This window comes from Kogia breviceps, chromosome 11 (genome assembly GCF_026419965.1).
Source record: "Kogia breviceps isolate mKogBre1 chromosome 11, mKogBre1 haplotype 1, whole genome shotgun sequence".
NCBI classification, from domain to species: domain Eukaryota; kingdom Metazoa; phylum Chordata; class Mammalia; order Artiodactyla; family Physeteridae; genus Kogia; species Kogia breviceps.
In genome coordinates this window covers 47,504,824-47,530,371 of record NC_081320.1, presented here as the reverse complement: position 1 = coordinate 47,530,371, position 25,548 = coordinate 47,504,824, and the positions used below count along the sequence as shown (strand labels likewise).

The window sequence follows — 25,548 nt, the reverse complement described above, 5'->3', positions numbered from 1 at the left end:
CCCCCTCCGCCCCGAAAAATACTGGCAGACCCCAATAATTTCGAGGAAAGTCAGGAAGTCAGTCCACGGAGCCCTGTGCAAAATAACTCCCGCTGCTGCCTGCTCCGCTTTTATTCCCAATCTATTTCAAGAGAGCTTTGGAGAGAGAGTCTGGAGGGGGAGGGAGAGAAAAGAATACGGAAAATAAAGCCGGCGGCCGGGGGCTACTACCCGTGCTTGTGCGCCTGTGCTCTGGGTGTGTGGGTGTTTGTGCCTGGGCGTGCGATTTAATAGAGCGCCTCTCTGCCTCTCCAGTGCGGCCAGAGCTCGCTTCGCGCACCCACCCCTGCCGAGGAGCCTACTTGCTGCAGCCCAATGCATTGTGTAAGACGCGACCTGTTATGGCCACCACTACTTCCGGGTTCTAGCATTCTGGTCGGAATCCACCTCTCCGCCTGTGCAACACACACTTTACACACGCACGGGGACTGCAAGCGGGCAGCATCGATCGTGGCTCCTTTAAGACAAACTCAGACAGACATTTTTTTTTAACCCTCCTCCTCTAATCTCCCTCCAGTGCAGCAGTTGCAAAGAGGGAGTGAGAGAGAGAGAGAGAGGGAGAGAGAGAGAGAGAGAGAGAGAGAGGGAGAGAGGGAGAGAGGGAGGGAGGGAGGGAGGGAGGGAGGGAGAGAGGGAGAGAGAGAGAAAGAGAGCGAGCGAGAGAAGAGAGAAACTGATTAGGAATTAGGACTGATTCAAGGGAAGCGAGCGCTAGGGCTTTGTGCATTTGAATATTAACATTTGAGGTGTTCTGACCAGAAGAAGACTGAGCGGATGATCATTCATTCACCACGTTGACAACCTCGCCTGTGATTGACAGCCGGAGTGGCAGAAAGCCATGAGATTTGGTAGTTGGGTCTGAGGGGCGCTTTTTTTTTTTTAACTGATTTTTTGGGGAGAGAAGATCTGCTTTTTTTTGCCCCCGCTGCTGTCTTGGAAACGGAGCGCTTTTATGCTCAGTGACTCGGGAGCTTTGCTTCAGGTCCCATAGACCGAAGATCTGGGACCAGTAGCTCACGTTGCTGGAGACGTTAAGGGATTTTTCGTCGTGCTTTTTATTTTTTTTTTCCGGGGGAGTTTACGTATTTGTTTCTTTTCACACTGGCCTTAAAGAGGATATATTAGAAGTTGAAGTAGGAAGGGAGCCAGGGAGGCCGATGGCGCAAAGGGTACGTATTAAAAAACAATTGTGGAACTCAAATGTGAGATTAAATTGAAACGTGGCTGAAAGACACTGCTAAAAAGTTTCCTATTTTCTCTGTCTTTTTGAATGAGGCTCCTAAAGCCGTGGCCTAAAGCGAGAGGATTTATTCAATGCATTTGTAGACTTATGTATATTAACATGTAATTGTTAATTCAAGTAATCAAGTTTTCTATAGATTCCTAACCAGCAGCTATATAAATAAAAATACAAGCTCAGGCAATCATCTGTTTAAAAAACAAAAACAAACAGCGCTAGATACCTAATGTTATATAGCGTGAGCATTCAAGGAGCAGAAGTTTAAAGCTATTTTTAAATTAAAATAAGCAGCTAGAAACTTCTGATATGGTATTGATTATGCCTATCTTTAATATCACTGAAAGTATTTAGCATTTTTAAGCAAATAACTTTGTCACAGTACAATGGTTTTTGGGGTCGGAAAGCATTCATCTTTTAAAAGTAATTTTAATGTACATGGTTTTTTATGCAAGGTTATACTTTGTAAGTTTTTCTTAGAAGAGCCCTGCACTAATTGGATACTAAGCACACAACTACTCATTTTAAAAATGCAATACTAATTTCCCCAATATTCCTATTTGAATGGAAATGTAGTGAGAGTAAAGTGAGACAATGACAACCCAACAGAGGTAGTTTCTTAAAAGAAAGGGGGTCTACAAAAAGCCTTCCTTGCATAATTTGTGCCCTGGCCCTCAAAGCCCTGTTTGCAAAAGAAAGTTACTAGGCTGACACATTTTTTCTTTACTCCTTTGGTTCAGGCAAATGTCAGCGTTCTTCCAAACTCTTTTCACACCTCTGGCTTGAAGGAGATGAAAGTGGCAATTCCTCTTTTCTTTGAAAATCATTTCACTCTCGGTGCCTCCAAATCTTGGGAAAAGAACATGCCTGAAATGAAGCAAAGAGGAAAACCTAAATAGCTAAATTTTGCTCACAAAAAGAATGACAATATGAAAGTAGTTTTTCTGGAGAAGGAAGATGGGGGGTGGGGTTGAATGTGCATTTACTTTTAAATTTGCTTTAAACCTGATGACTAACATTTAGCTCACAGACTTCTAGTCTAGGGGGAAAGTTCATAAGAATAGAAAAAATAGAATAACTGCTCCAACTATACATTTTCTTTAACTTGAGGGGAATATTGCCCAATTCTAAATTCAGCCCCGATGTTGAAGAGAAGCTACCCTTCTCTGAGTTTCACTTATAAGGGAGCCAGTTAGTTTTGTATGGATTTAGCAGAGTTTGTCTTGGAGAGCAAAGGAAATGCAGTGTCTTGCAGGACTGCCTAACCCCACGCTGGCAGGGAAATAAAATGAGAAGCCTGTCTGAATTCACGTGCTTGGCTTAGCTGTTCCCATCGTAACTTTTTTTTTTTAAATTCCCCCTGATGGGAAGGGTCTGTGAAACTAGGCGGGTTTGCTGTACTGTCCTGGCACGTTTTATTGTTGTGATTTTGAATTTCCTCCTCTAGAGCCGTACACGTTTTACCTTCTGCCCTCCGGGAGAATGCCTCCCTTTCTTCCTTCTTTCTTCCTTCCTTTTTTGCCAAAGGATCCTGAATTTTTGGCTAGTTCATAGGGACACAAGTTAGGGCAAGACCATTCAATCTAGCTGAGTCTTACCGAGAATCCTAGAAATTATACTTTTAAAAATATTTTTTTAATGAGAAATCTCAACTTCAGAGATGCAAGGCCACCGAATTCGGGGTTGAAGGATCCAGCTGGACTGACATTATATAAGCTCCGTGCCCTGCCGTTCCCCCATTTGCCTGCCTGGCCTTCTGAACCTGTTTCTCTCCTGTTTGTCATGCAGTACGACGATCTACCCCATTATGGGGGCATGGATGGAGTAGGCATCCCCTCCACGATGTATGGGGACCCGCACGCAGCCAGGTCCATGCAGCCCGTCCACCACCTGAACCACGGGCCTCCTCTTCACTCTCATCAGTATCCGCACACAGCTCACACCAACGCCATGGCTCCCAGCATGGGTTCCTCCGTCAATGACGCTTTAAAGAGAGATAAAGATGCCATTTATGGGTAGGTACGACGGGCAGCAGGCTAAGCAGTTGAGAGGCGATGCTTTCTCTATTTCCCTTTGCCCTCAGTAAGAGGAAAGCCAGAGCTCTCTGGATTGGAGGTACATTATTTGGTGACTTTTCATTCGCTTTGCATGAAGATTTGGGGGAGGCGGCCTGCCATCCCAGACGCCCCCCCCCGCCCCCATCGCCGCACACACTCCGCGCCAGTCCAGCGCCCCGCTCCGCCGAGGCCATGCCCGCGGAGGGGTCGCCGTGCAGAAGTTGCAAATGTCCCTCGTCCCCCCAGACCCCGGCTCGGTAGCTCAGCGGGTTGGAGTCCTCACTCGCTTGACTTCGCAGGGAGAGCGTTGGGGGTTTCTAAACGTAGGCGCCTTTGTGTTGGAACGAAACTTTTAGTTTAAAGGAAAATCTTTTAAGCCACTGATTGTTCTGACTTGCTAAGTTTACTCAGCCACCGTATGCTGGCTCTGCCACCGCACAATAAAATCAAGGCAGGCCAGTTGCAGGTCAGGCAAGGGGGAACATGCTTTGCATTTAGGGAGTTTGACCACTGTAGTCAAGGAGAGGAGCTCGCTCTGAATTGTCACAGACCTTAAGAAACTTCTAGCCATTTTAGGACTTTGTGTTCAAAGGCGAAACCTGCAGGATTTAGAAGTAGATGCAGGGTGCTCTCGGGCCGGTGTCGTCTTCCGATGCAGTTCACACTGTGTTCTCCCGGGCCCTTGGGTTAGACCCTGGACTAGTAAAGCCCTCTGAAAGTCACTTGTGCCTACTGTGTGCTGATGTATTGGGGGACCTCTTTTTACTTTGCAGCCACTTTTATTTTTATTTATTTCTTCTTTTGAAAAAAAAAAATCAGGCAACACTGACCCTCCCTGGCTGAAAACCCTTTCTGCTTTATCTTCTGGTCCCTTGTGCGATGGGCTTGTTTAAATCCCAGCGTCCTCTCCGCAGTGTTGTTAACTGCAAATCGTTTAGGCTCCGGGACAGAACATTTGGGGAAGCTTTTTGAAAAGGACCCCAAACTGTTAAATTCCCAGCTGGGCTGTGAGAGCTAATAAAAGACTTGAGACACCTCTTTGGGCATTCGAGGAGGCTTTTTTTTTTTCTTTTTTTTTTTTTTTGATGGGCTGGGATAAGCGACATCTAGGCCCCTCGCAATACTAGCTGCTTTGCCATTAGGCAGGAACAAAAATGAAAGGCTTGACCGCAGGAACATTTGAAGGAACTTTCTTTGGGGGGCGGTGGGGACCATCGGCGAAGGGAGGGAGGTGTGCAGGGAGCCAAGGAGGAGCCCTCCTGCTCTCCGAGAGTCGTGGGGTCGGGATCGCGAGATGCAGTCCTCTGACAGTCGGTCCCACAACCAGAGAGGTCCTTTCCCCCAAGTTAGCTGAGCGCCTGCCACCAAGATCCCCAGAGCCTTGGGCTTCACGAGACGGCCTTGGCGGAACCCACTTGAAAGAGCTTTCCCACCCCCTGCGCCCCGCGCCTTTCCCCCCTGCAGGTCCTGGATGTGCAGAGGAGGGACGAGGGCCGGTCGGGGTGGGAAACTTAATTCAAAATGGCTGCTGGAACCGCTTGGGTTTTATTCTTAGCAAATGTTACCAATTTCTCCGGCCAGATATGGTGAACCGATCCTCAGATACGGTCCATGGCTTAGAGCCTCCGACTTCGGGGGCCCAAGGAGGAAGGGGAGGTGAGCAGTCACCTGGGGGCGCGGGGGAAGGGGAACAAGTAGATGACAAAATCAGGGAGGGGGTCCCCGCCTTGAGCTTGTCCCGCAGTTTTTCTTGGGCGCCTTTTTTCACTGCCGCGGGACTAACCATTGTGTTGTTTGTGACTGTTGTATTTTCTTGCAGACACCCCCTCTTCCCTCTCTTAGCACTGATTTTTGAGAAATGTGAATTAGCTACTTGTACCCCCCGCGAGCCGGGGGTGGCGGGCGGGGACGTCTGCTCGTCAGAGTCATTCAATGAAGATATAGCCGTGTTCGCCAAACAGGTCAGCAAAATCAATGTTTCAAAAGTAAAAGAAAAAAAAGAAAAGGAAAAAGAAAGAAAGAAAAGAAAAGAACCTCCCTCCCTACCACCCAGCACATTTGCAAAAGTAACCAGCGAACAGTCCGCCCTAAGCCAGGCCTGTTACATCTTCTCTGAGCTTTTCCTCCTAAATGAGTGTCTTTGCGGACGCCTGAAAATCACCCCAGTTCTTACCCACTCTCGCTACCTAACCCGACGCAGAAAGCTCAGTCTGTAAAATGCAACCCCAAAGTCCCACACGCAGGAGCTGCCTTGGACTTGGAGAGCTGGGCAGCGATCTCTTAGAAGCACAGTTGCTGAGAGAAGTAACCCTGTGCTCTGGGCTTGTTTTCGGATTGTTTGACTCACATTGAAGGGTTTCTGCACGGGACGAACTCGGTGTCACAGAGCCTCTCCCGGAGGTTACATCCTGCCCCTGACAGTGTAATGAGGCAAGAAACTAGGAAGGCGACCAGATTTCAAATGTTTCTTTCTCCCCCCCCCCACCCCTTCTCACTTGTATTTAGATACGCGCAGAAAAACCTCTATTTTCTTCTAATCCAGAACTGGATAACTTGGTAAGAGCGGACCCCAAAATCCCCCTCCTCCCATCTTCCCTCCCCCCCACCAAATCTCCCCTCCTCGCAAGCTTTACTTTGAGAGCCCTGAGGTTTCTAGACCGGTCTTCCCCTATCTGCAATTGGGCTGCAAAGGTTTCCATCCACCCGCAAGTGGTCCGGGACAAGGTCCCGGGGAAATAAATTCACCTCGAGAGGGGCCGGGCAAGCCGGCGCGGGGAAACGCGAGCTTTGTTTTTTATGACAGCCGGGCAGCGCGGCTCTAATCAGCCCGGGGATTTATCTCCGGGCCTGTCAGCGTGTGTGCTTAAACTTTGCGGACTTCCCAGCCCTCAAAGTCGCGTCATGAGGGCAGCGACCGGGCCAGAGGCCCCAAACCACCAGTTTATCTGAAAGGTGTGCAGAAGGTGGCAGAAAGTTTACAGTGTGAAAAGCCACAGTCTGGGGACTGATGGGAATATTTTCCGTGCACTCCTTGCAAGGAAACACCTAGTCGAGGGATGCGGCCCTTTGGGGGTGGGGTAGGGGCAGTGGGGCTGAGAAGCGGGGGGAGCCATGGGGGAGGAGAAGGTTTATGATCCCCCCTTAGATGCTTGGTTGTTGTTTTAGCTATTTTTTTCTCCTTAAGAAATATAAACCTCTAGATGGTACCCACTCGCTGCTGTTAAGTTTTAGTGTTGTTGCCATAAATCAAAATAACTCAGTTGGGGGGCGGGGGGAGGCTGGCGATGTTAGAGCTGCAACAGCCAATTTTCTGCAAACTAGGAATGGGGCGCTCATTCTTTTTGTATCTTTGCAGATGATTCAAGCCATACAAGTATTAAGGTTTCATCTGTTGGAATTAGAGAAGGTAATTTCTCTAGCTTTTTCTCCTTTTGCTTCCCCCTCATGCCCAAACACACAGAGGGGGAGGGTTCAGAATGGCTGAAGTTCAGGCTTCTGAGACATTTGCATAAATGACTTTCTTTCTGGTAATTAGTGTCAAGGCCAATCTTAGCGTCCATTTCTCTTTTCAGTTTAATTACAATTTTAGCCACTAAAACCGGTATCACAAACGCCCTAGCCTTGTATTCATTCTTAATACCTTGCTGGCTTTGTATAAATAGTTGCAATTCTACGCATCCCCTTTGATGTTTAGAATGCTGTTGTGAGTTTGCAGGTTATATACCTCTGTGGTCTCTTCTCTTCCTCCTCCTCTTCTTTGCTACCTCTGAGGGGGAAAAGTTTTGTTTAGTTTTAGTGAGTTTCTGGAAGACAGTCTGAGAGCAGCAGCAGGTCAGACACAGGGGAGAGGCAGAGGAGGAGGAGGAGGAGGAGGAGGAGGAGGAGGAGAAGGAGGAGGAGGAGGAGGAGGAGGAGGCAGGGAGTCTGGAGGAGTGGTGGAGGAGGCATTTTAACCGTTTTGCAGAGACAAAGCAGAGTTGATAGTTGTGTCAATTTCTTGAATCTGAGAATCCTGCACACACCCCACCTTCACACTCAAGAAAGGGTGTGGGATAACGTGATTTTGCTAGCTGTTCCATAAATCTCAGCAATAAAAACTTAATGCATTGTAATTCAAACTAACATTAAATTGCAAGCACACTGGGGTTTCTTGTGAAATTTTGCATGTCAGTGATGCCTGGGTCCTGTAAGAGAGCACTCCACTTATGCCTAAATATTTTGAAGCATCCTTTTTCCTTTTTTAAAAAAAATCAATTCGATAACTTTTTGTGGCTGTAGGGTTTTTCCCCCATATCATGAGTCTTTTTTTTTTCTTCAAGGAAGCATCATAAAATATGCTTCTTATAGATAGAAACCCTAATGACAAATGTTACAGGGACTTGGGTTTTCAGGCATATATCCTATACCAACACAGTATTGGTCCTTTGGAGATATATATACATATGTGTTTGTGTGTGTGTGTATGTATATAAATTTTTTCTTAGACATGTTGGAAAAGGATTTCTGATAAAGTAACTGGACGAAATTAAATAGTTTACCTTAAATGTCACCCACGCAGGTCACCTCTCTAATGGCCACAGCCCCGGGAGCCGATGAATTTAACACGGGTGTTGAATATGTTGTAGCCTGTGAATCATCTTGTCACTGTCAATTTTCTGCGATATCTCTATTTTGCAAGAAAAGAAAGTTATTCCTAATTCTGGATGCGTCTGAGGGTCTCTGGAGGACAATTGCCCTGTGTTTCCCCTATTTAGAAGTTTGGATCTCACAAGGGGGGTGGATTGCACTTGTCAATGTCATTTATGAACTCCTGATTATATTTCCATTTTTTAATTTCTGTCATAATGTAGGTACACGAATTATGTGACAATTTCTGCCACCGGTATATTAGCTGTTTGAAAGGGAAAATGCCTATCGATTTGGTGATAGACGATAGAGAAGGAGGATCAAAATCAGACAGTGAAGATATAACAAGATCAGCAAATCTAACTGACCAGGTATGCACTTTTCAATTTCAACATCCCTGGGAGAGAAAAAAAAAAAATCTGTATGCATATTGCTTGCTGGGTCACTACCACCTCCTTTTATTATTTGCATATGATTAAGTCCCTTTTAGATACATTTCCATCGAAATGAAAATTTTTGAATAATGTGGCTATTATTGCTTCATTAAGGCTGGCTCTGGGATTCGACCTGGAGAGATGAGCTTGTAAAAGCTTTGCCTGCAAACTTGACCTGTTTCTTGTCGCTTTTAATTTTTGTCTTTATTTTATTTACCCTCTATAATAATGGGAGTGTTAACTGCCAGTGACCGCCTCTGATTGTAGGGCTTTGTTCTGGAGCATTTTTTCCCCCTTCTATCTCGAAGAAAAGAAAAGTGTAGGGTCTGCTTATTTCTTATTTTATTAGGAATAAACCCAAGATAGGTGGTCTAAGAGAGACAGGGAGGGTTTGAAATCTAGCAAATGCTGGCTATTTTCTCCCTGTCTATACGGTTCATTAGCCTGTCTTGTCAGTTTTCCTCGGCCGAACGCTTCTAGACCTCACTGAACATTGCTTTGTGCAATGCTCGCTGCAAGCTCGCCCATTTTATTGTACTTAATAGAGAAAATAAGACCAGGCCGAGGTTATAAAAACAGATAAATATGGACGTTTCTCCTCCTCCTTTCCACTCATCCTCCAGCTGGTACGTGCTCTGGGCCCTCTGGGTTGGCAGCTTTTGGAAGTGTCAGCGACAGGGGCGCCCCGGGACTCCCTCGGTGTGGTGGGTGGAGGACCTCGCGCCGCCCTGCTCTGAACTGCCGGCCTCTGCTTGCTTCGCCCCCTCCTCTCTCGTCCTCCCTCCAGGCCCTTCTTCCGCTGCTTTGCTAAGTGGGGACGACTTTTATTTGGAGTTGCTGGTGGGGATTTCTCTCTCACACCCCAACACCGATGTTTGCTCCCAGTCTCTCTCTCTCTCCCTTTCTCTCTCTCTCTCCTGTCGCTGTATCTCTGGATTGGTCCAGAGGAGTTGCAAAACTGCACTGAAGGTGAAAACGTGAGGAGTGGGTGAGATGAAACAGGGCTCAGGACAGCTCTCGGTTGCGAATTGTGGCACTGTGTCTAAAGATTTGGGTGGCGGGCCTCCTGTGCGTCTCCACCTATAAGTGAAGGCCCAGAGTTGTTTCTCTTTCTGACTTGGCACGTGAGCCCCGTCTTGGGGGAGAGAGCAGCCTGCCTTTGTTAGGCCAAAGGACAGCCAGTCATGCAGAGTTTTCTTTGCAAGCTCTACCATGATCACGGTTGGCCAGCGGCTGCCTTGCAGACTCCTTGCCCGAATGCCCGACTCCTCGGTCTTGGTGTCACCTTAAAGTTTGCTTCTCTCCATATCACCCCCTTAAAAAAATTCCCAGCTTGGATTTCTCTGGGTAACCCCGCGGCAGAGGCTGAATTCCTCCTCTTCCCACGAGGAGTGGAAAGCAGGCAAAGCTGAGATTTAAACGCGCCAACGCGCCGGGTCCTTCCTACTAATTCGGCGAGTTGCAAACTTTCGGCACTGTAGATGACACTCGGAACAGGCAGCCTGAGCGATCCTGGAGCGTCCCCACCGAGGTGGGAAACCTGCAGGCGGCTCCGGGTCCCGGCCCCGCCAGCTGCCCGGCCTCCCGCCTGGTTCAGGCCGCCAGCCCTCACCCCGGAGCTGTTAAATGCAGATTCCGCTGAGGAACCCTCGGGTAACTGCTGTTGAATAAAAATTGTAATCCAACAAGCCTAACTAGAAAATGGGATTCTAAAAGCTCCGGACTGCTGGGTACATAAAGCTATCTGAGCAAATTACAAGAATCGCTTAGGGGCATGAATGAAATCAACACTTTAATTGCCTCCAAAATGAAGATTTATACCCCATTTTCTCATCGAATCATTATTTTATTAAAGTCAAAGATAAAGGACCAGAGTTCGGGGTGTTTTGGGGGGGATACAAAATTGATAAAACATCATTCAGTTCTCCCCCTACTCCTTAGGTAAACTTCTGTTACTCAGTTACCTTTATTTGAGATATACAGATTGGTAGGCAGTGCTCTTGGATAAAAATTCGCAGTTTATTCACCTCCCCACCTATAAAATGAGCAGTGTGTGTCCCGCTCCCGCCGCTTACAAGTGGGCTTCGCAGCTCTGGCTGAGCTCGTGGCACCGTTGGCCTGTGCGCGTGGGCGCACTCGCGTGACCCCTCGGGCTCACCGAAGTCTCCGTTGGTCGTAGGGCAGCAAACCCCAAGCTTGTGCTTTGGAATCGTCCGCTTCCCAAGAGCCAGGAGCGAGAGTGCCTGTGCTCTCTTTGGGGAGGAGCGCGCAGAGCGCGGGGAGCACGCGGGACTGTGCCTCGGCCGCGGGGTGGAGTTCCCCTGTCCTGGGAATTGGGGACGGAGGGACGAGGCCCTAGGGCCGCCAGGTGGGCGCCAGTGCTACCAACTGGAGCCGGCTCGCCGGTTCCCGGGGGCCGGGCCCGGAAAAGACGGCCTCGCCACCTGTCTGCGAATGCTGCCCAGCCAGTCTGAGCCCCGGTGGAGGGTGCGCTGCGGGACTGGATGCTTCAGGTGGGGTGCGAGCGCGGGGCCTCGTTAGCTCATTAACCCCTCTGTCTCTAGGGCCTGAAGGCTGCACGGTTTATTTTACTTTACTTTTCTCCTCGGAGGGCGCGAAGGCTGCCACCCGCGCGGGGACTTGGGATTCACGACTGTGATACCAGCCGGTTTCCCGGAGGGCTAAGTCGGCGGAAATCTACTTGGCCTTGTAGTGTCGTTAGTTTGCTGGTATTTTTTGTTTTGGCTTTTTTCTTATCAGATTAAGACGCCAGTAGAAGCCGTAATCTCGCTCCCACCCCACTCTCAACTCCCTGCCCCCCATTCCCGCTCCTAGACCCCGAAGTCCCAGGCCCGAGAGTCACCTCCCGCGGGCGCAGGCCTCCCGGGCGCCCTCTCCCGACTGCCACGGTCCCCGCTTGGCACGGACGCTCCCGACGCCCAGGGCCCGGGAGCAGCGAGGAGCCCCGGGGGCTTCCGAGCCTCGGCAGGGGTGAGGGCCGGGCTGAGAGCCCGGGAGCGGGCGCAGAGGGGGCCACCGTGCGAGGCGTCGAGGCCAGGGTTGAGCCTGGCTGCCGGTGGAGAAGGACGCAGGGCGAGGGGTGGCGGGGCGCGAGTTCGGGGTACCCAGGGTGGAATTGGGGGTGCCAAGAGGGTTTAGGCGGGGAAGAATCTGGCTGCCGTGTCGCTAGACTTTAGGCCGCACTCCAGGAGGGAGCTATCGAATTAAGCCTTCCTTCGCAGGGCTGTTTGTTGCTCGCCACTCCTTGAATCTAAGTATTTTCCATTTCAAGGAGGGGTCGAGAGAGGAGCAAGGCTGCCCGGGCCCTGAAGGCCACCAGCCGAGGTGGCCTGGCCTGCTAGTAGCGAGCGGGAGTGGCTTGGCCTGTGCTCGGGCGCCAACCCGGGTTCCCCTACAAGCAGTGGGGAGCAAAGAAAAGGTCCCTTTGGATTACAATTTTTATTCAATAGCAGCTCTCCGGGGGGTCCTCGGCTGCATCTGCATTTAACAGCTCTTGTGCAAGGGCTGGCGGGCTGCACAGGGCGCCCTGTTGCCTGTTAATCCAGATTTGTCTCTAATATCTGGGGAGAAGTAATGTGGCTTGCGGAGATGGAACCAGAAAGCCAAGCTCGCCAGGCAGGTTAAATGCCAAGTGCTGCTCAGCTCCCCGGGGAGGGGGGACAGCCGCCGGGGCTGCGTAGCCCAGGCTGGAAAGCGCCAGGCTTCTGGGCCTTGGGGATCAGGGGCAGCCCTGAGCCAGTGCGATTTGGTTCCCCAGTGGGCCAGGGAACCCAGGTGGCGATTGTTTTATTTGAAGAGTCCAAAACGTTGTTTCTAAAGCATTGTTTGAGATAAAATTCTTAAAACTGAACTTGATGGAAAGCATCCCTCCCTGCAAAGTGTGATGGGGATGCCTCCAAGGGAGATTTAAGCCTTCTCTTTTGGGGAGGTGTTACTAAGGGACGGGGATGGGGAGGCCTAATATTCTTGATGTATTAGATCTGCTGCTTTAGGGGAAGAAAAAAATAGATGAGGCTATGGGATATTTACTAATACTAGGAATGCAAGCAATTTATTTTCATCCAATAAGAAAACTGGACACAAACATCGAGGGACAGGAAAATGGTCCCTTTGTCAGTTAGTTTGTTTCTAAATGCTTACACATGGACACATCTTATTTAAGTTGTAAGTACTTTTAGGTCCTCAGTTAATGCCTTAATCCTGGAACCTCTGTGTCGACAGGCCTTGCAAGTGATGGGGTCTTGAAACCATCTAACTTTATTTTGATTGTTATTGTGAGTCATGGAGGGTACTCTTAATTCCCTTTGGAAATATGTCAAAGGGAAATTGTGGCAAGATTCTCTTTAATGATTAAATAATAAGGTGTTGACTGCTTGTCACTACAGTGGCTAATTGGGATGTTCATTCTAGGCCCTTTGTTGCTTTAGTATCCTTTGATTTCAAAGATAGTTGTTTACCAGGTGTGTTTTTATTGTTGTGTTCTGATTGGCTCTTTGTGTGTATTTATGTGTGAATGTCAGACTAGGGATGTATTGATTCTTATTAGGGGCATGTCAAAAACATTTGAGAGGAAAAAAAAGAAGTACAGAGTATATGCAGGTAGGTTGAGATCAATTACATTGTTGAATGTCTCGAAGTCTAAATGCTAATACTACAGAAGTTATTCCTCTTTCCTAGTTTCTCTGTCTGTGTCTCTCTCTCAGTGGAAGTCTCCAGTGCAAGTTCTATGGTTAGTAGAAAGCAATGCTACTTTGTACAAGGTAAAGCCCCATAACAGTAACTATTGTTCAGTGATTTAACTAGCTCTGTGGCAATAGGTCACTCAAATAGCAATCCCTTTCCCACCAGAATGACTCCATTGCTCATGATTTGGAAATATATAGAGTGGTTGTGTGGACTCTTGCTATCGGTCCTAACATAGAGATTTTTATTAGAAAACATGGAGAAGCTTAAATAGTAGAAGAAGAAGAGAAGGAGGAGGAAGAAGAAAAGGCATTAAAATACGGGCCCTGCTTTCAAAAAAGTAACTGAAATATCATGCTGTAATTGCCCAACTTTGAAAATAAACAAATTTTAAATCATTATGTTTTCAAACACTCGTATGTTTAAATGTTAAAATGTTTGTCATAGTCCGAAAGATTTAAAACACAGCTGTTGCCGGGTGATGGATGGAAAATTATGGAATAAAATTCCATATTCTTAAAAACAAAGACTATCTGTGGTCCCATAGTAGAAACATAAGTTTTTTTAAGGCCAAGCGGATAGACTAAAGTATTACCGAGGGGCCTACTGTTATAAAACTAGCTTACCTTCCCTCGCAGGTGGAGTTGGAGAAACTGAAGAAAGCACAACAAGTTGTATTAAGGCACTTATAAATGAAAATGCTGTCAAATGAATTCAAGTGAAGTATTTTCACATTGGTAATGCTATGCTTGCCATTGCAATAGCAATATTTTCTCATGAAATGTAAATATGTCAAACCAATGTGAAATGCTTAAGTTTTAATAAGTGATCATTTAATCAACAAACACAACCCGAGCATGTATACAGAAACTTTTAAAGAAAAGTCGGCATACAGCCAAATTCCTATAGGGACTAGAAAAGGAATGATCAAAAAACGAACACAAAATAAGACTTCCTGTAAGAAGGTCTATAAGTCAACATTATTTGACTCCACTGTCAGGGAAATAGTTGAAGGATAGTAAACTGATACCATTCTCAGTCATTTTTGTTACACAGTCTTAAATGTTTGCAACTATAGCATTTTCCATGGCCTTTTTTGGATTATGATATCTGTTATATTTGTATCAAAGTAGCACTTGAGTTTATGTTATAATTGAAACAGATGTTTTTGCCATTTCTCCTGAGTGCAAAAAATTAATATTTAAAAATGACATCAAAACTATGGGAAAGTATTCTTTTACAAATAAAGAAATAAAAATAGAATACATGTGACACAGTGTATCTGACAGTTGTGCAGATGGTAGGCCTGAAAGTTTTCAAAATCCCAAGTAAAACACCGCTGTAAATCACATAGGGCTTGGTGTCCTTACTAGGCAGGAAACATTGGGATATTGGTACCTGTTAAAAAGTTAGGGTCTAAAACATGAAATACAGACTCACAATTTGAATTTAAATAATCATTCAAAATTTGACTTTGGGGATCCAGTAAAAGTTTGGATATTTTACTATCTTACATATTTGTGAAGAAACCTCACGTGTATGAAATCAGTTTTGAAAAATTCAAGCAGACGAGTATGTGTATGTAGTGTAAAAGGTAAAAAGACTCCCTCACTGTATCCTTAATTTAATATGCCATGATTTCAGGATTATGGGAATTTGGGAAAGCTTATTGAAGTCTTAAACAGCCTCTCCAGAAAGTAGACCTATATCGGGCAATTGCTGGATTTCCCACACTTCTAAATTTGACATTTTAATAAATGGTATAAAAGCTACCATGTGAAATAAGCGAGTATATATTCATTTAAATATTTGAAACCAGAATCCAATTTCAGTCAATTTAATGCATTCATGTGTGCGGAATTAAAGCAGTTGGCAACATTTTGCTACACTCTCTCTGAACACTCTTTTTCCAAATAGCATTTCTTAATCTAGGAAATATGTTCTTGTTAAAAGAAAATACAAGAGTGCAAATCTTTTGAAACTATTTTATATTTCTGGACTTCTTGGCTCAGAATTCCTAAAACTGACTAAAACATATCAAAAAGAGTTTATTCTCTGTTGAATAAACACTTTTTTTTTTACATTTATTGAATTATATACCTATTGTTTATTGGTATCATGAGTACATACAGTTAAATACAAATTATAACCAGAGCTAAGTCATTAACTCTCTTTAAGTCATGGAATAATCATACTCTGGCTTTTCCATGCACCACTGTATATGGCATAAACTAATGCAGGATAACTAAGTTGTGAAAATAAATTTTATATTATTTACAATCCTCAAAAATACATTTCTCCATTGATTTATTCCCTTGATAGTCTCATGACTCCATTTACAAGTAATAGGATTTATAATCATGAGGTAAAGAACTGTGAATGTGAAATGTTATGGTTTTTTAAAAAAACTTAAATGAAATTGTATTTTTCCACAGAAAGGAAATGCTGTTACTGTTAATATGTTTACTAAGTAATACTTTTAAAATCACTGCAACTTTTTATGAGTTTAACAAGTTTAAGCAACATTTTATAGTCTTCTTTTTTTCCCTTCATTTTGACACAGTATCAAGTCTTAAATTTTACAATGGATTTAAACATACATGATTCTGACTCATTTAGAAGATAGTAGTAAATAAATAATTAACATTTTGAGTGATATTAGAATGATTCCTTGACAACATATGCTAACTTAGAATTAATAGTTATCGTGAATTTCCACTTCTATAGATTTCTCCTCACATTTTACAACACAACATGATTGCATGCTCATTATTCATTAGCTGTAAATGTCTGAGTTGTTGGTTGTTATTTAGCAAGACAGAGCTATGGCTGTTTCTTTTTCATATCACTTTCCCCTCCCGCTGACTGGCAAGCCTCCTATGCCTGAGATTTGAACTTGAACTAGTTTGCTAGGTCTCGTTTCCCTATTTGAGTACCTTGTGGGTTACTACCCACATGTGGGTTTATTTTCCTGAGAAGATGAAAAATTTTCCTCACTTTAGAACAGGAATGAATAGAAACCAAAGTCATCAAATATTCCCAAACTGTGCTTTACAATTAGGTGAAAAACTGAAAACTGTTATTCTTGCTCGCTTTCCCCAGGGCTGTGAATACTTGATGTAAAGATTCATATCAGCCCTTTCGTGCTCTTCCTCTTAAGGCCTAAATGTTTGTTTTCAGTGACTGGATTCTTAACTGATAGTCCATATTTGGTCCCAGACCTCCATGATTTGCATTTTATTCTGCATTTGCATTCACATTATGTCCCATAGAAACTCTTTAAAGTCAAGTATGTTTATGACTATTATGAAACTCTGGAAAATGAAGTTTATAATGAAACTGACATAGTCATCAAAAGGACAATGAAGGGAGCAATTTGATGTAAACCCAGAGTTTTCTTATTCGGTCCCAGCTTGTAAAAAGGCTTATTTCTCTTCTTTTAAAAACATTAGAAGCTGAATGAATAAGAATTTCTTTGACAATAAAACTCCTCTTAATGGCTCCATAACTATTTGGATGTGTTCTCGAATGTTAACTTAATTTGACAGACAAGCTATAATTAACTGTGACCTATAGTGTTTTCTGTAATTCAGAGACTATTCCTTAGTGATCTGAAAACTTAATTTCATACTAAATGGTGTACAATGTCTGCGGGTCTAAAGGCGTACTGCCACTATTTTTAAGAAGTGGAAATAGTTTGTGTGTCTTCTGGGCTTCAGAAAGGGAGATACTTTGGGGGTGGGGAACTAACAATTTTTACTGCGTAAAGTCCTAGCAAACTACCTAGTGCACATGGGTTCTTTTTGAATTTTTTATTTTTTCATAGCCTTCCTTTCTATTCAGTGCAATGTTAAAATTATTCACACAAAGGAAAATAAAATCCACTGTGTGTTTCATGGGACAAAATCTCGTACATGACATTTTAAGTCTAGGTATTTCATTGATCATAAAAAGCAATACTGTACAGAGAGAGTTAAGAATTGCAGCAAATAGGTAAATTAGCTATGATGCTACAATCACAACAGAAACTTTAGCAGTAAAATTAAATTGGGCATTTTGCGTTTAGTTGGAACATTTACATTTAGTTGAAAGTTCCCACCAGATCTGGGGTTCTTTTAACATCCCCTCCCCACCCCAGCTTAAGAATATTTTAGCGTTAAGAACTTTGTGATAACTCACCATTGGACATTACTTTTATTTGCAATTGTTCATTCATAAGAGACTTCGTCTCCTGAGTAAGCACCCTGCCCTTCACTCTTGAACAGTTCAGATAAACATATTATTTATTTACAGTCTATTGTATACATTATTTATGGGAAATATGCTATAACTCTACAGAGCATATGGAATTTATCTTTGCGAGATATGGGTCGCATCTCTGCCAAGAGTGGCATAGCCCTGAGTAGATAATAAGGCTGCCCTCAGTGTACAGATAAACATCATCTCTTATAGAGTCAGTACGTGTTAGCATTTCATAATAACAGGCGCAAATGCATTTTTCCACTTTCATTTTAATTGTTTCTTGTCTCTAGCTTCTGCCAAAGAGAATCCGGAATTTCACATTTTGAATTGATCTGTGTGATTAATATATTTGAGGGAGAAAATAAGATATTGAGTAGCAGACTCATTTAACCCCTTCATTTCTTTCACCATGCTTCCCTGTCCCTTCCTTAAGATGTTTACAGTTTTCTGAAGAATCTTGTCCATGACATTTTTAACACTGGTTGTATATTTGGTGGCTTGGCCTACTGTTTCACCTTATTGGGACGCTTTATAAGCTGTATTCAAAACAGAAACACCAAGACAAATATCAGGCTCATTGTGCCCTGTACTTCCTTGCACAAAATAATAGAGACGTGTAGACTGCACTTGTTCTATGCATATCAAGTGTATTGTTGGTGCTCAAGTATTTTTTATTCTAATAATTATTCAAAGCCAGGAACAATCTGCATCTGAGTGAGCATAAACATTTTTATTCTGGAATTTGGGATTTGCAGCAACTCAGTTTTATTTTCCAAATTACCCTGCCATTTCAATTAGATGCATTGTTCTTCTCTCTACTGTTTCGACATTCTAAAGGTTTGCTTGCCACCTAAGAGAGAGCGTTGCTTGAGTATTTAATATTTATTGAGGGAATGTAAAGAACACGCCAATAGAAAAAGAGGAGAATAAAACATTAAGAAATCAATTATGGGGCTTTTCTTCACTTGTAGTATACTTCTAATACTCCAAAAACCCTATAACTGTTAAAATAATACAAAGAGCTTCAAGAATAATAGCCCTGGGTATGGAGGAAGAATGGCATTCTTATTAGCTGGAATTCCTTAAAAAGTGCACCAGTGAGTGGTACAACTCAGCCTCCTGCTTCTGGAATTCACAGATGCTTTAGTTGATCTCTCAGTTAAAGACCTTGAATTACAGAGAACTTCACCAATCTAGGAACCAGAAACACAAATTAAATTTCAGGATGCTTTGAGAAAGGCCTCTCTAATGATTTTACCGAGATAAATAATGAAGGGAACAATGTACTCCCCACCTCCAAATTTCACACTGTGAGAGGGCTTGAAAATTCAAAAATCCTTTAGGAATGATGATACTTAGAAAATAAAATTTGATTGAAAATATAAAAACTGGCAGCACTTCTAAAACACACACACACTCACACACACACGCGCGCGTGCGCGCGCGCACCAGAAAATTAGAAAATACCCTGTTGCTAATTGTTAGTGGAAATCAGTGGTAAATGTAAGTTTCCGCTAGTCTTTTATCCAAATCGTAATGCTGTAAGGTAGTAGAATAAAACATGACTGCATCTTGGCTGAATTCTTGTCTCCTTCTTGTGTCAAAATTATGGATTTTCTGGTCTGAGAGTTTAGAAGTAGAAGATTTCAGAAACACTTGAAAGAGAGTGATGAAGGGCATTGATGGTAATTTCGAGTTACACAACCTTTCATTTCAGGCTGGCGGTATCCCAATAAAGTATATACACAACGCAGGCTGTGCTGTGAGGGGGTAAGTCACTTCACCTCCCCAAGCCTCAGTTTTATCATCTGTAACATGGGGATAAAGAACGCACTTTACTGAGCTGCATAAGAATTAAGTAAGAATGCACATAAAGCATTTAAAACAGTAAACCCTGAACAGAACCTTACATAATATTTCATCTTCTTACCTGTACAGTCTGCCCAGCCTTCAACAACATGAATCTGATTTGGGGAGAGGAGATTGGGTAGTTGTTAATGGGGTGTGATTTTATAGGCCATTATTTAAGCAAAATACTGTCTTAATTCCTTTTAGGAGGGGTGGCTATTATTCTGATTTCATCATAGTGTGAAAGGAGACTGGCCACTCAGATGTGTGGCCAAGATAGGACAGTGAATCACTACAGATTTGTTTTTTAGGTTCAACTTCAAATAACAGTTATGTGCAGATCTTGTGCTTACTTTTTTCCCACATTTCTGAGTGCAAATGCTTCCTGGCTGAGGTCCAGTTGCTAACAAGATCTCAGTATCTACTTGTACTCAGGATACAATGTTTTTGGCCTTATTGGATGTTCTTTTAGCTAGGATGGTTGCCTAGAAAATTTGTGGTTTGAAGTTGTTATATATAGGACACTTTTGAGTTTATTTTATCTTAATTTGTTTGCAGAATGAGGCGCACTGAATACTGAGTTACAAATGTAAAATAAAACATTGGGAAGCAGGCAGTCTTATGAAAGGAACTTTATAACACCAGGTATGCTGGCATATAATTTACAGATTCTCCTACCACTCACTCCTAAATAGCAGTGATAGAAAATCAGCTAAATTTCAGCAGAAAGTTCTCAGCAGATAAATGAAGAGTAAGGTTTGAATTATTTAGGTACAAATATTTGGAAATACAGTGGTGGCAGTTGGATTTGAGGTTTTTTTGTTTTTGTTTTTTAAACATTTAACTGTGAATTATAGTTCACAGGCACAATTTCAGGAGTAAAAGCATATAGAGTCAATATAGGAGTTTATTTTTATTAATAGTATGCCAGCCATAATACAATAGCATAGGAAAGGAAAGGTTATTAGAACGTAAATTACGTACTTTTACTAAGATTCCGAGTGTAATGAGGCTTTAACTTCTCTTTTGTTCTCCACAACAAACTGCTTAGTAGAATTTGAACCTTCAGTGCACTTGAACCATCTTTAGTTCTGCATCTACTTTGCAGTTCTGAGACTTGGGTAAAACTGGTATCACCTCTTTGTAGCAGTTTCCCTCTGGGTGTAATTTTTCTTTTTCTTTGTAATTGTCTGAATGTCCCTACCCCATGTACGAATCTATATCCTCTTCTGAGACCACAGTGGGGTCACTAAGGGATGGTGTTGGCATCGATTCTCAATGTCGAAAAATTGGGCAAAATGTATCAGTGCTGTGTGGATTTCATAAGGAAAGCATTTGGAAGATTTTGGGTGGTGTTTTATTTCTGTCGTCGTTTTCCTTCGCATTGTCAATTCATGTATAATTTCCTGGATGAATTATTTCAACTCTGCAGATTAGTAATGACCCGAGAGCGTCAGAGTTGTGACCTAAAAGATATTGGGCTGTGGGAAAGTAGGATTTTAAGGAGCTTTCGGGGAGTGACCCATCGTGCTGGGCCTGAGCTTCCTAAGCTCACTGCCCTCCCTGCTGCCTTGAGTATTGGGAGAATGAGGCATGGATATTTGCAGGGGAGTAGGCAAAATAGTGAAGGGCTAGGAGATTTTAAAAATGTATCTGACTGCCTCGCTGCTTTAGATTCCATCACAGTGTAATTAAAAACACTAAAATCAGTTCTCTCCACGTTCTTTTGCCCTATTCCTGATGCATGTGATGGGTGCATGGCACTGTGTATAGATGAAAGTGCACTTGTGTGTCCCCCCCCACGTCTGAACCAGAGGCTTCGGTGATTCCTGGAGCTCAGACAATCACCTGATACAAAACTTTTCATTTAAAGATGAAATTACTCCTTGGAGAATTTTCACAAAAGGCAAAAAAAGCACAAAAATTCTTCTCCTCCTCTCTACACGCCCCATTACACAGAGATAGAGGATTTAATGTTTGAAAAATGATCATTTTTGTAGGTTTCATTTGTGGGACGTGAGAGCTGGGAAATATAGAACTCAGTGTAACAGATGCTGTTTCTGCCTCCACAAACTGCCCACTCCTGCTATCATGCAATTGTGTGTGTGTGTGTGTGTGTAAATGTATATACATATATATGTATACGTATTTAAAGCAATACATCAGAGTTGCTAAGTTGTTAAGGTTTTAGAACTCTACCTTATTTGATGCTGAGTTAGACACACTTATGCCAGACGTCAAGATACTGGCTGGCACCAAGGTCGTGAGCACCATAATTAAGGGATAATTGAATAGTCCTTGAGGTGCATTTCTAGATGAAAAGTCCACAATGGCAAATATGGTGGGGCTGGACCTGTGAGAAGAGGAAGGGTGGTGTCTTGGGGAGAGCCGCAGATCCTGAGAGGGGATGCTGGATTCCCATTGTCTCACCACGAATTTACCATCTGCATTACCCTCAGGCCTCTATTAAGCGGGGGTAATAAGCTCATTTTATCGCAGCATTAAAAGGGGGCCCAACAAGAACCCTGGCAGGCCGGCAGACTTGGCCAAGGCAGGTGGTAGAGGCGGGGACGGGGAAGGAAATGAGAAAAAGGAGAAGTGTGTGAGGGAGATAACCTTTGAAAGAGTCTGTCTCCCCGGCACGTGAAGGCCACCACCAGGGACCGCCCCAGAGCCTGACAGTCACCTCCCGAACTTTATCATCTTTCAGCAGGACCGAGGGTGGACTTAGAAAAGGTTTTACCTCCAGACCATACCCGAGCACGTTTCAATGTGGCCCTGATCTGCAATATGTGTGCAAGCTGCAGTCTTAATCTGTGAGCTTCTGGTGTTTAAAAACATATACGATCTTAAAAGGGAAGGGGGCAGTTTTACTGTGTTAAAACAAAGCATCCTGCTCAAATGTGTCCTGGTTAAATGAATTTTGCTTAATGATTTCCAGGGATGTTTTTGGAAATCCGTATAAAGAATTTTACGTTTTCTTGGAATTATCTGAATTTGCAGCTGGATAGTAGGTTTTGAGAGGAGCAGGCTTTGCTAGAGCAGGTTTTGCTAGAGTAGGACTCTAGCAAATTGAAGGTGCGATTTGGCGGCCAAGTGTGTAGAGAGCTTTCTGGTATGTTTTGGTTATCAAGCAGATGCCGGTGGGAGCCACCAAGATCTTCAGACAGGAGTTTCAGCACAGCGGACTTTAGATACTCATAAATAAAAAATTCTCAGGATCCCTAGTTTCTCAACTTCATGTACACACAGGTAACATGTACCCCTTTTCATAGGAGGACCTGGACCCCTTTTGTCCTTACTGCTCCGTGTTTGGGTCTTTCTGGTGCCTTTTCTTCAGATGGCACCATTGGTTGAGAGACACATTGAAGAATCATACCTGCTGAAGTTATGTGCCTTTAAGGATCCTGAGAGACACTGTTTAGACAGAGGTGAGAAGTCTAGGGAGGGGGACTAATTAGATGTGGCTATGCTGGCGGTGTGGCATGGTGGCACACCGCCGCATGCTGGTCCATGGCTCTGCCTCGTGGACCAGGGTAGGTAGGTGTGTGCACATGTGTGTGTGGATATGTGCAGATGTAGGGGTGTGAGCATGTGTACACGCACATTGGTGCGTTCCCCACGTGGACTGGGGCTCCCCTGGTCTGGAGGGACTGGATTGTTCACTTTTAGAAGCGAGCCAGCTCTTTCAGGCCACTAGAGATCATTTACTAAAGAGGCCCTGGTGGTTTGAAAAAGTAAGTGTACTTCCCCAAAGAGAAAGCCTATTGATAGGTGCAGACTGAACTTCAGATTTTGAACACTGTGATCATTTCATCAATTTCTACATAGCTGCTAGCTGACCTCTTCAGAATCAAGATCCCGAGACTCTCATTTATCCACCTGTTTTAAGTGGGACTGGTAGGGTAGAAATTTTGAAGGAAAAAAACCTCACTATTTTGGCCTGAAAAAAAGCAAAAAACGATTCTGGCATCATACCGATGTGATGAAAAACCAAGTGCAATAAAACGTCAAAGTGCTTCGTAGACTGTAAAGTGATTTATAAATATTAGGTATCAAATGAAACTCGATGGGGTGGGGAGGAGCAAACCACCTGTAAAATCATGTTATTTGAAGGTGAAAATAAGATCAGTTTGCATCCCCCGAGCACACACCAGCTGGGAGATAGCCCAAGGCATAGCGACCTGTACACGAAGCCAGCTCGGGTTAACCGTTCTTTCCAGAAGGTCCATAAACTGAATACACCTGTATGTAGATATTTCAGGGTTGACTAGGTCAACCTACATTGTTCCATTAGTGTTGTTACTTTATTATTGTCCCATTAAAAGCTATAGTAGGTGCCACTTGCTGCACGCCTAGAAATCGATGTATGCTGTGTCTGCAGAGGAGTATTTTCTTAATCCTCATTTACGGATTAGACTGTTAAGGTTACAGAGGTTGTGACTTGTCTTCAGACCATGTAAGTGTTCTAGGATGTGTCTGGCTTCAAATTTACTTTCTTTTGCCTGTGTTATCTTGCAACAGAGTGTTACTATATTATATTTTTATAGTGGTGTACATTTGTGTGAATGCAGGTATGACAGGTGTTTTTTAGTTGTGCAAGTCTTTTTTAGATGTTTCATGATGTTTAATACAGGGGACAGTATCGGGTGACAATAGACATCCTCTATAAATCACTTGTTATTCATTTATTCATTCCAAAACATATTTGTGTCTAATGACATTTTCCTGGGATGTAGGAAATTGGGATGGAGAAGATATAGTCCAGGACTTCAGAACACTTATAGTGTAGAATTATAGACCGGCTCAACAGGTCATCACAAGACAACATGAGGATGAAATGGTAGAGGTGTGCATGAGGTACTCTAAGGGCTCGGGGAGGGGATCCTCCCTCATCCTGGGGGAAGGTTGTGCGTGTATCAGGGAAGGCTTTCTGGGGTGGTGATATCTGAACTGTGACTTCATTAGCAAGGTAATCAGGGGCCAGGTACAGCAGAGCAGGGCATTCCAGGCAGGGGAGAAGGATGAGGAGGGCCCAGAGGGAAAAGTTGAACATATCTGCCAGAAATCACATGCTGAACACAAGGAACAAGGAGAGGAATGGTCCCCAGAGGGTAGACTATGAAGGGCTTTGTGTACCAGGTTAAGGACCCGAAAATGTATTCTGTGGGCAGTAGGGAGCAATTCATTTATTCACCAAACATTTCCTGAGTGCCAGCCAATTGTCGGGCACTGTGCTTGATAACGCGGAATGCAGTGGTGAACACAACAGACACAAGCTCCTGTCCTCATGGAGCTTATATTCCGGTGAAACTGAACTCTTTTAAAGCTGGGGAGTGACTTGACTTGAACTCTTTAGTGCTGTGAGAGCCTTAAGAAGAACAGTAATCACTAAGGTGAAACATGAGAGAAATGGATGAGACTTGATGACTGATTGGATGGGAAGTTTGTGTGAGAGAGCGAGAGAGAAAGGTGTCATGCATGGTTCTCACAGATGGTTTATACTAGGGGTCCCCAAGCCCTGGGTCACATAGCAGGAGGTCAGCAGCGGATGAGCAAGTAAGGCTTCCTCTGCTGCTCCATTACCCCCTGAACCATCACCCCCCACCACCACGTCCGTGGAAGAATTGTCTTCCACGAAACCTGTCCCTGGTACCAAAAAGGTTGGGGACCGCTGGTTTATACCATGGGTGGATGTGGTTCTACCCACTGGGATCAAGAACAAAAAGGGATAAGTCGTAGGTTTGGTGGGGAGACGAAGAGTTTCACTTTGGACTTGTTGAGTCCTTCGTGTGGAGATGGCTTCACAGGGAGTTGGGCATACAAGTCTAAAGCCCAAAGAAGAGGTCCAGAGACTCAAATTTCAGAGCATATGGGTGACACCTCAAATCACAGTGGTGAAAAGAATAGTCTTAAGGAAAATGTGGAAAGTGATACGAGGACTTAAAGGATGTCTAAAATTAAGGCATAAATGGAAAAAAGGATTCAGGGAGGGAAGAAGAAAAAAAGTCACCAATGGATGGCTTTATTGAGGAGGAAGGATAGGTTGGAAAGTTGCAGTTTGTCTGTTAGGTTAGTGGAACGGTCACAAAGCATTGATTGAGTCCTAAGCATGCGCTATATACTGTGCTGAGCCAGGAAAGAACAAGATGGGGACAATTCTCCTCCCTCGCCCTGGAGGAGCCTGTAGTCAAGGGGGTCATTGCTTCTATTTTACTACCAGATACCAGTACAATTGCCTTATCAATAAAATATACCACTTGATGAATTTTAGCCTATCATTAATTTTTTTAAAAAAAACCTTATTTTCAAACGTTCTTGAGTAGCGGTAGAGGAACGGGAGTGTTCAGGCTGTTGAAGA

The 25,548-nt window shown here is 43.9% G+C and overlaps 1 protein-coding gene across 5 annotated transcripts in view; it reads left to right on the top strand.

Moving 5' to 3' along the window:
* The first annotated feature begins 402 nt into the window (after window positions 1-402).
* Window positions 403-25,548, top strand: part of MEIS1 (Meis homeobox 1) — a 141,206-nt gene continuing 116,060 nt past the window's right edge. For all 5 annotated transcript variants that reach the window (XM_059078970.2, XM_059078973.2, XM_067007497.1 and 2 more), the window contains exons 1-6: window positions 403-1,208; window positions 3,065-3,291; window positions 5,153-5,294; window positions 5,839-5,889; window positions 6,689-6,739; window positions 8,184-8,330. In XM_059078970.2, coding sequence (XP_058934953.1) covers window positions 1,197-1,208; window positions 3,065-3,291; window positions 5,153-5,294; window positions 5,839-5,889; window positions 6,689-6,739; window positions 8,184-8,330 — 630 coding nt within the window. In that variant the 5' untranslated portion in view covers window positions 403-1,196. The remainder of the gene's footprint in view (window positions 1,209-3,064; window positions 3,292-5,152; window positions 5,295-5,838; window positions 5,890-6,688; window positions 6,740-8,183; window positions 8,331-25,548) is intronic.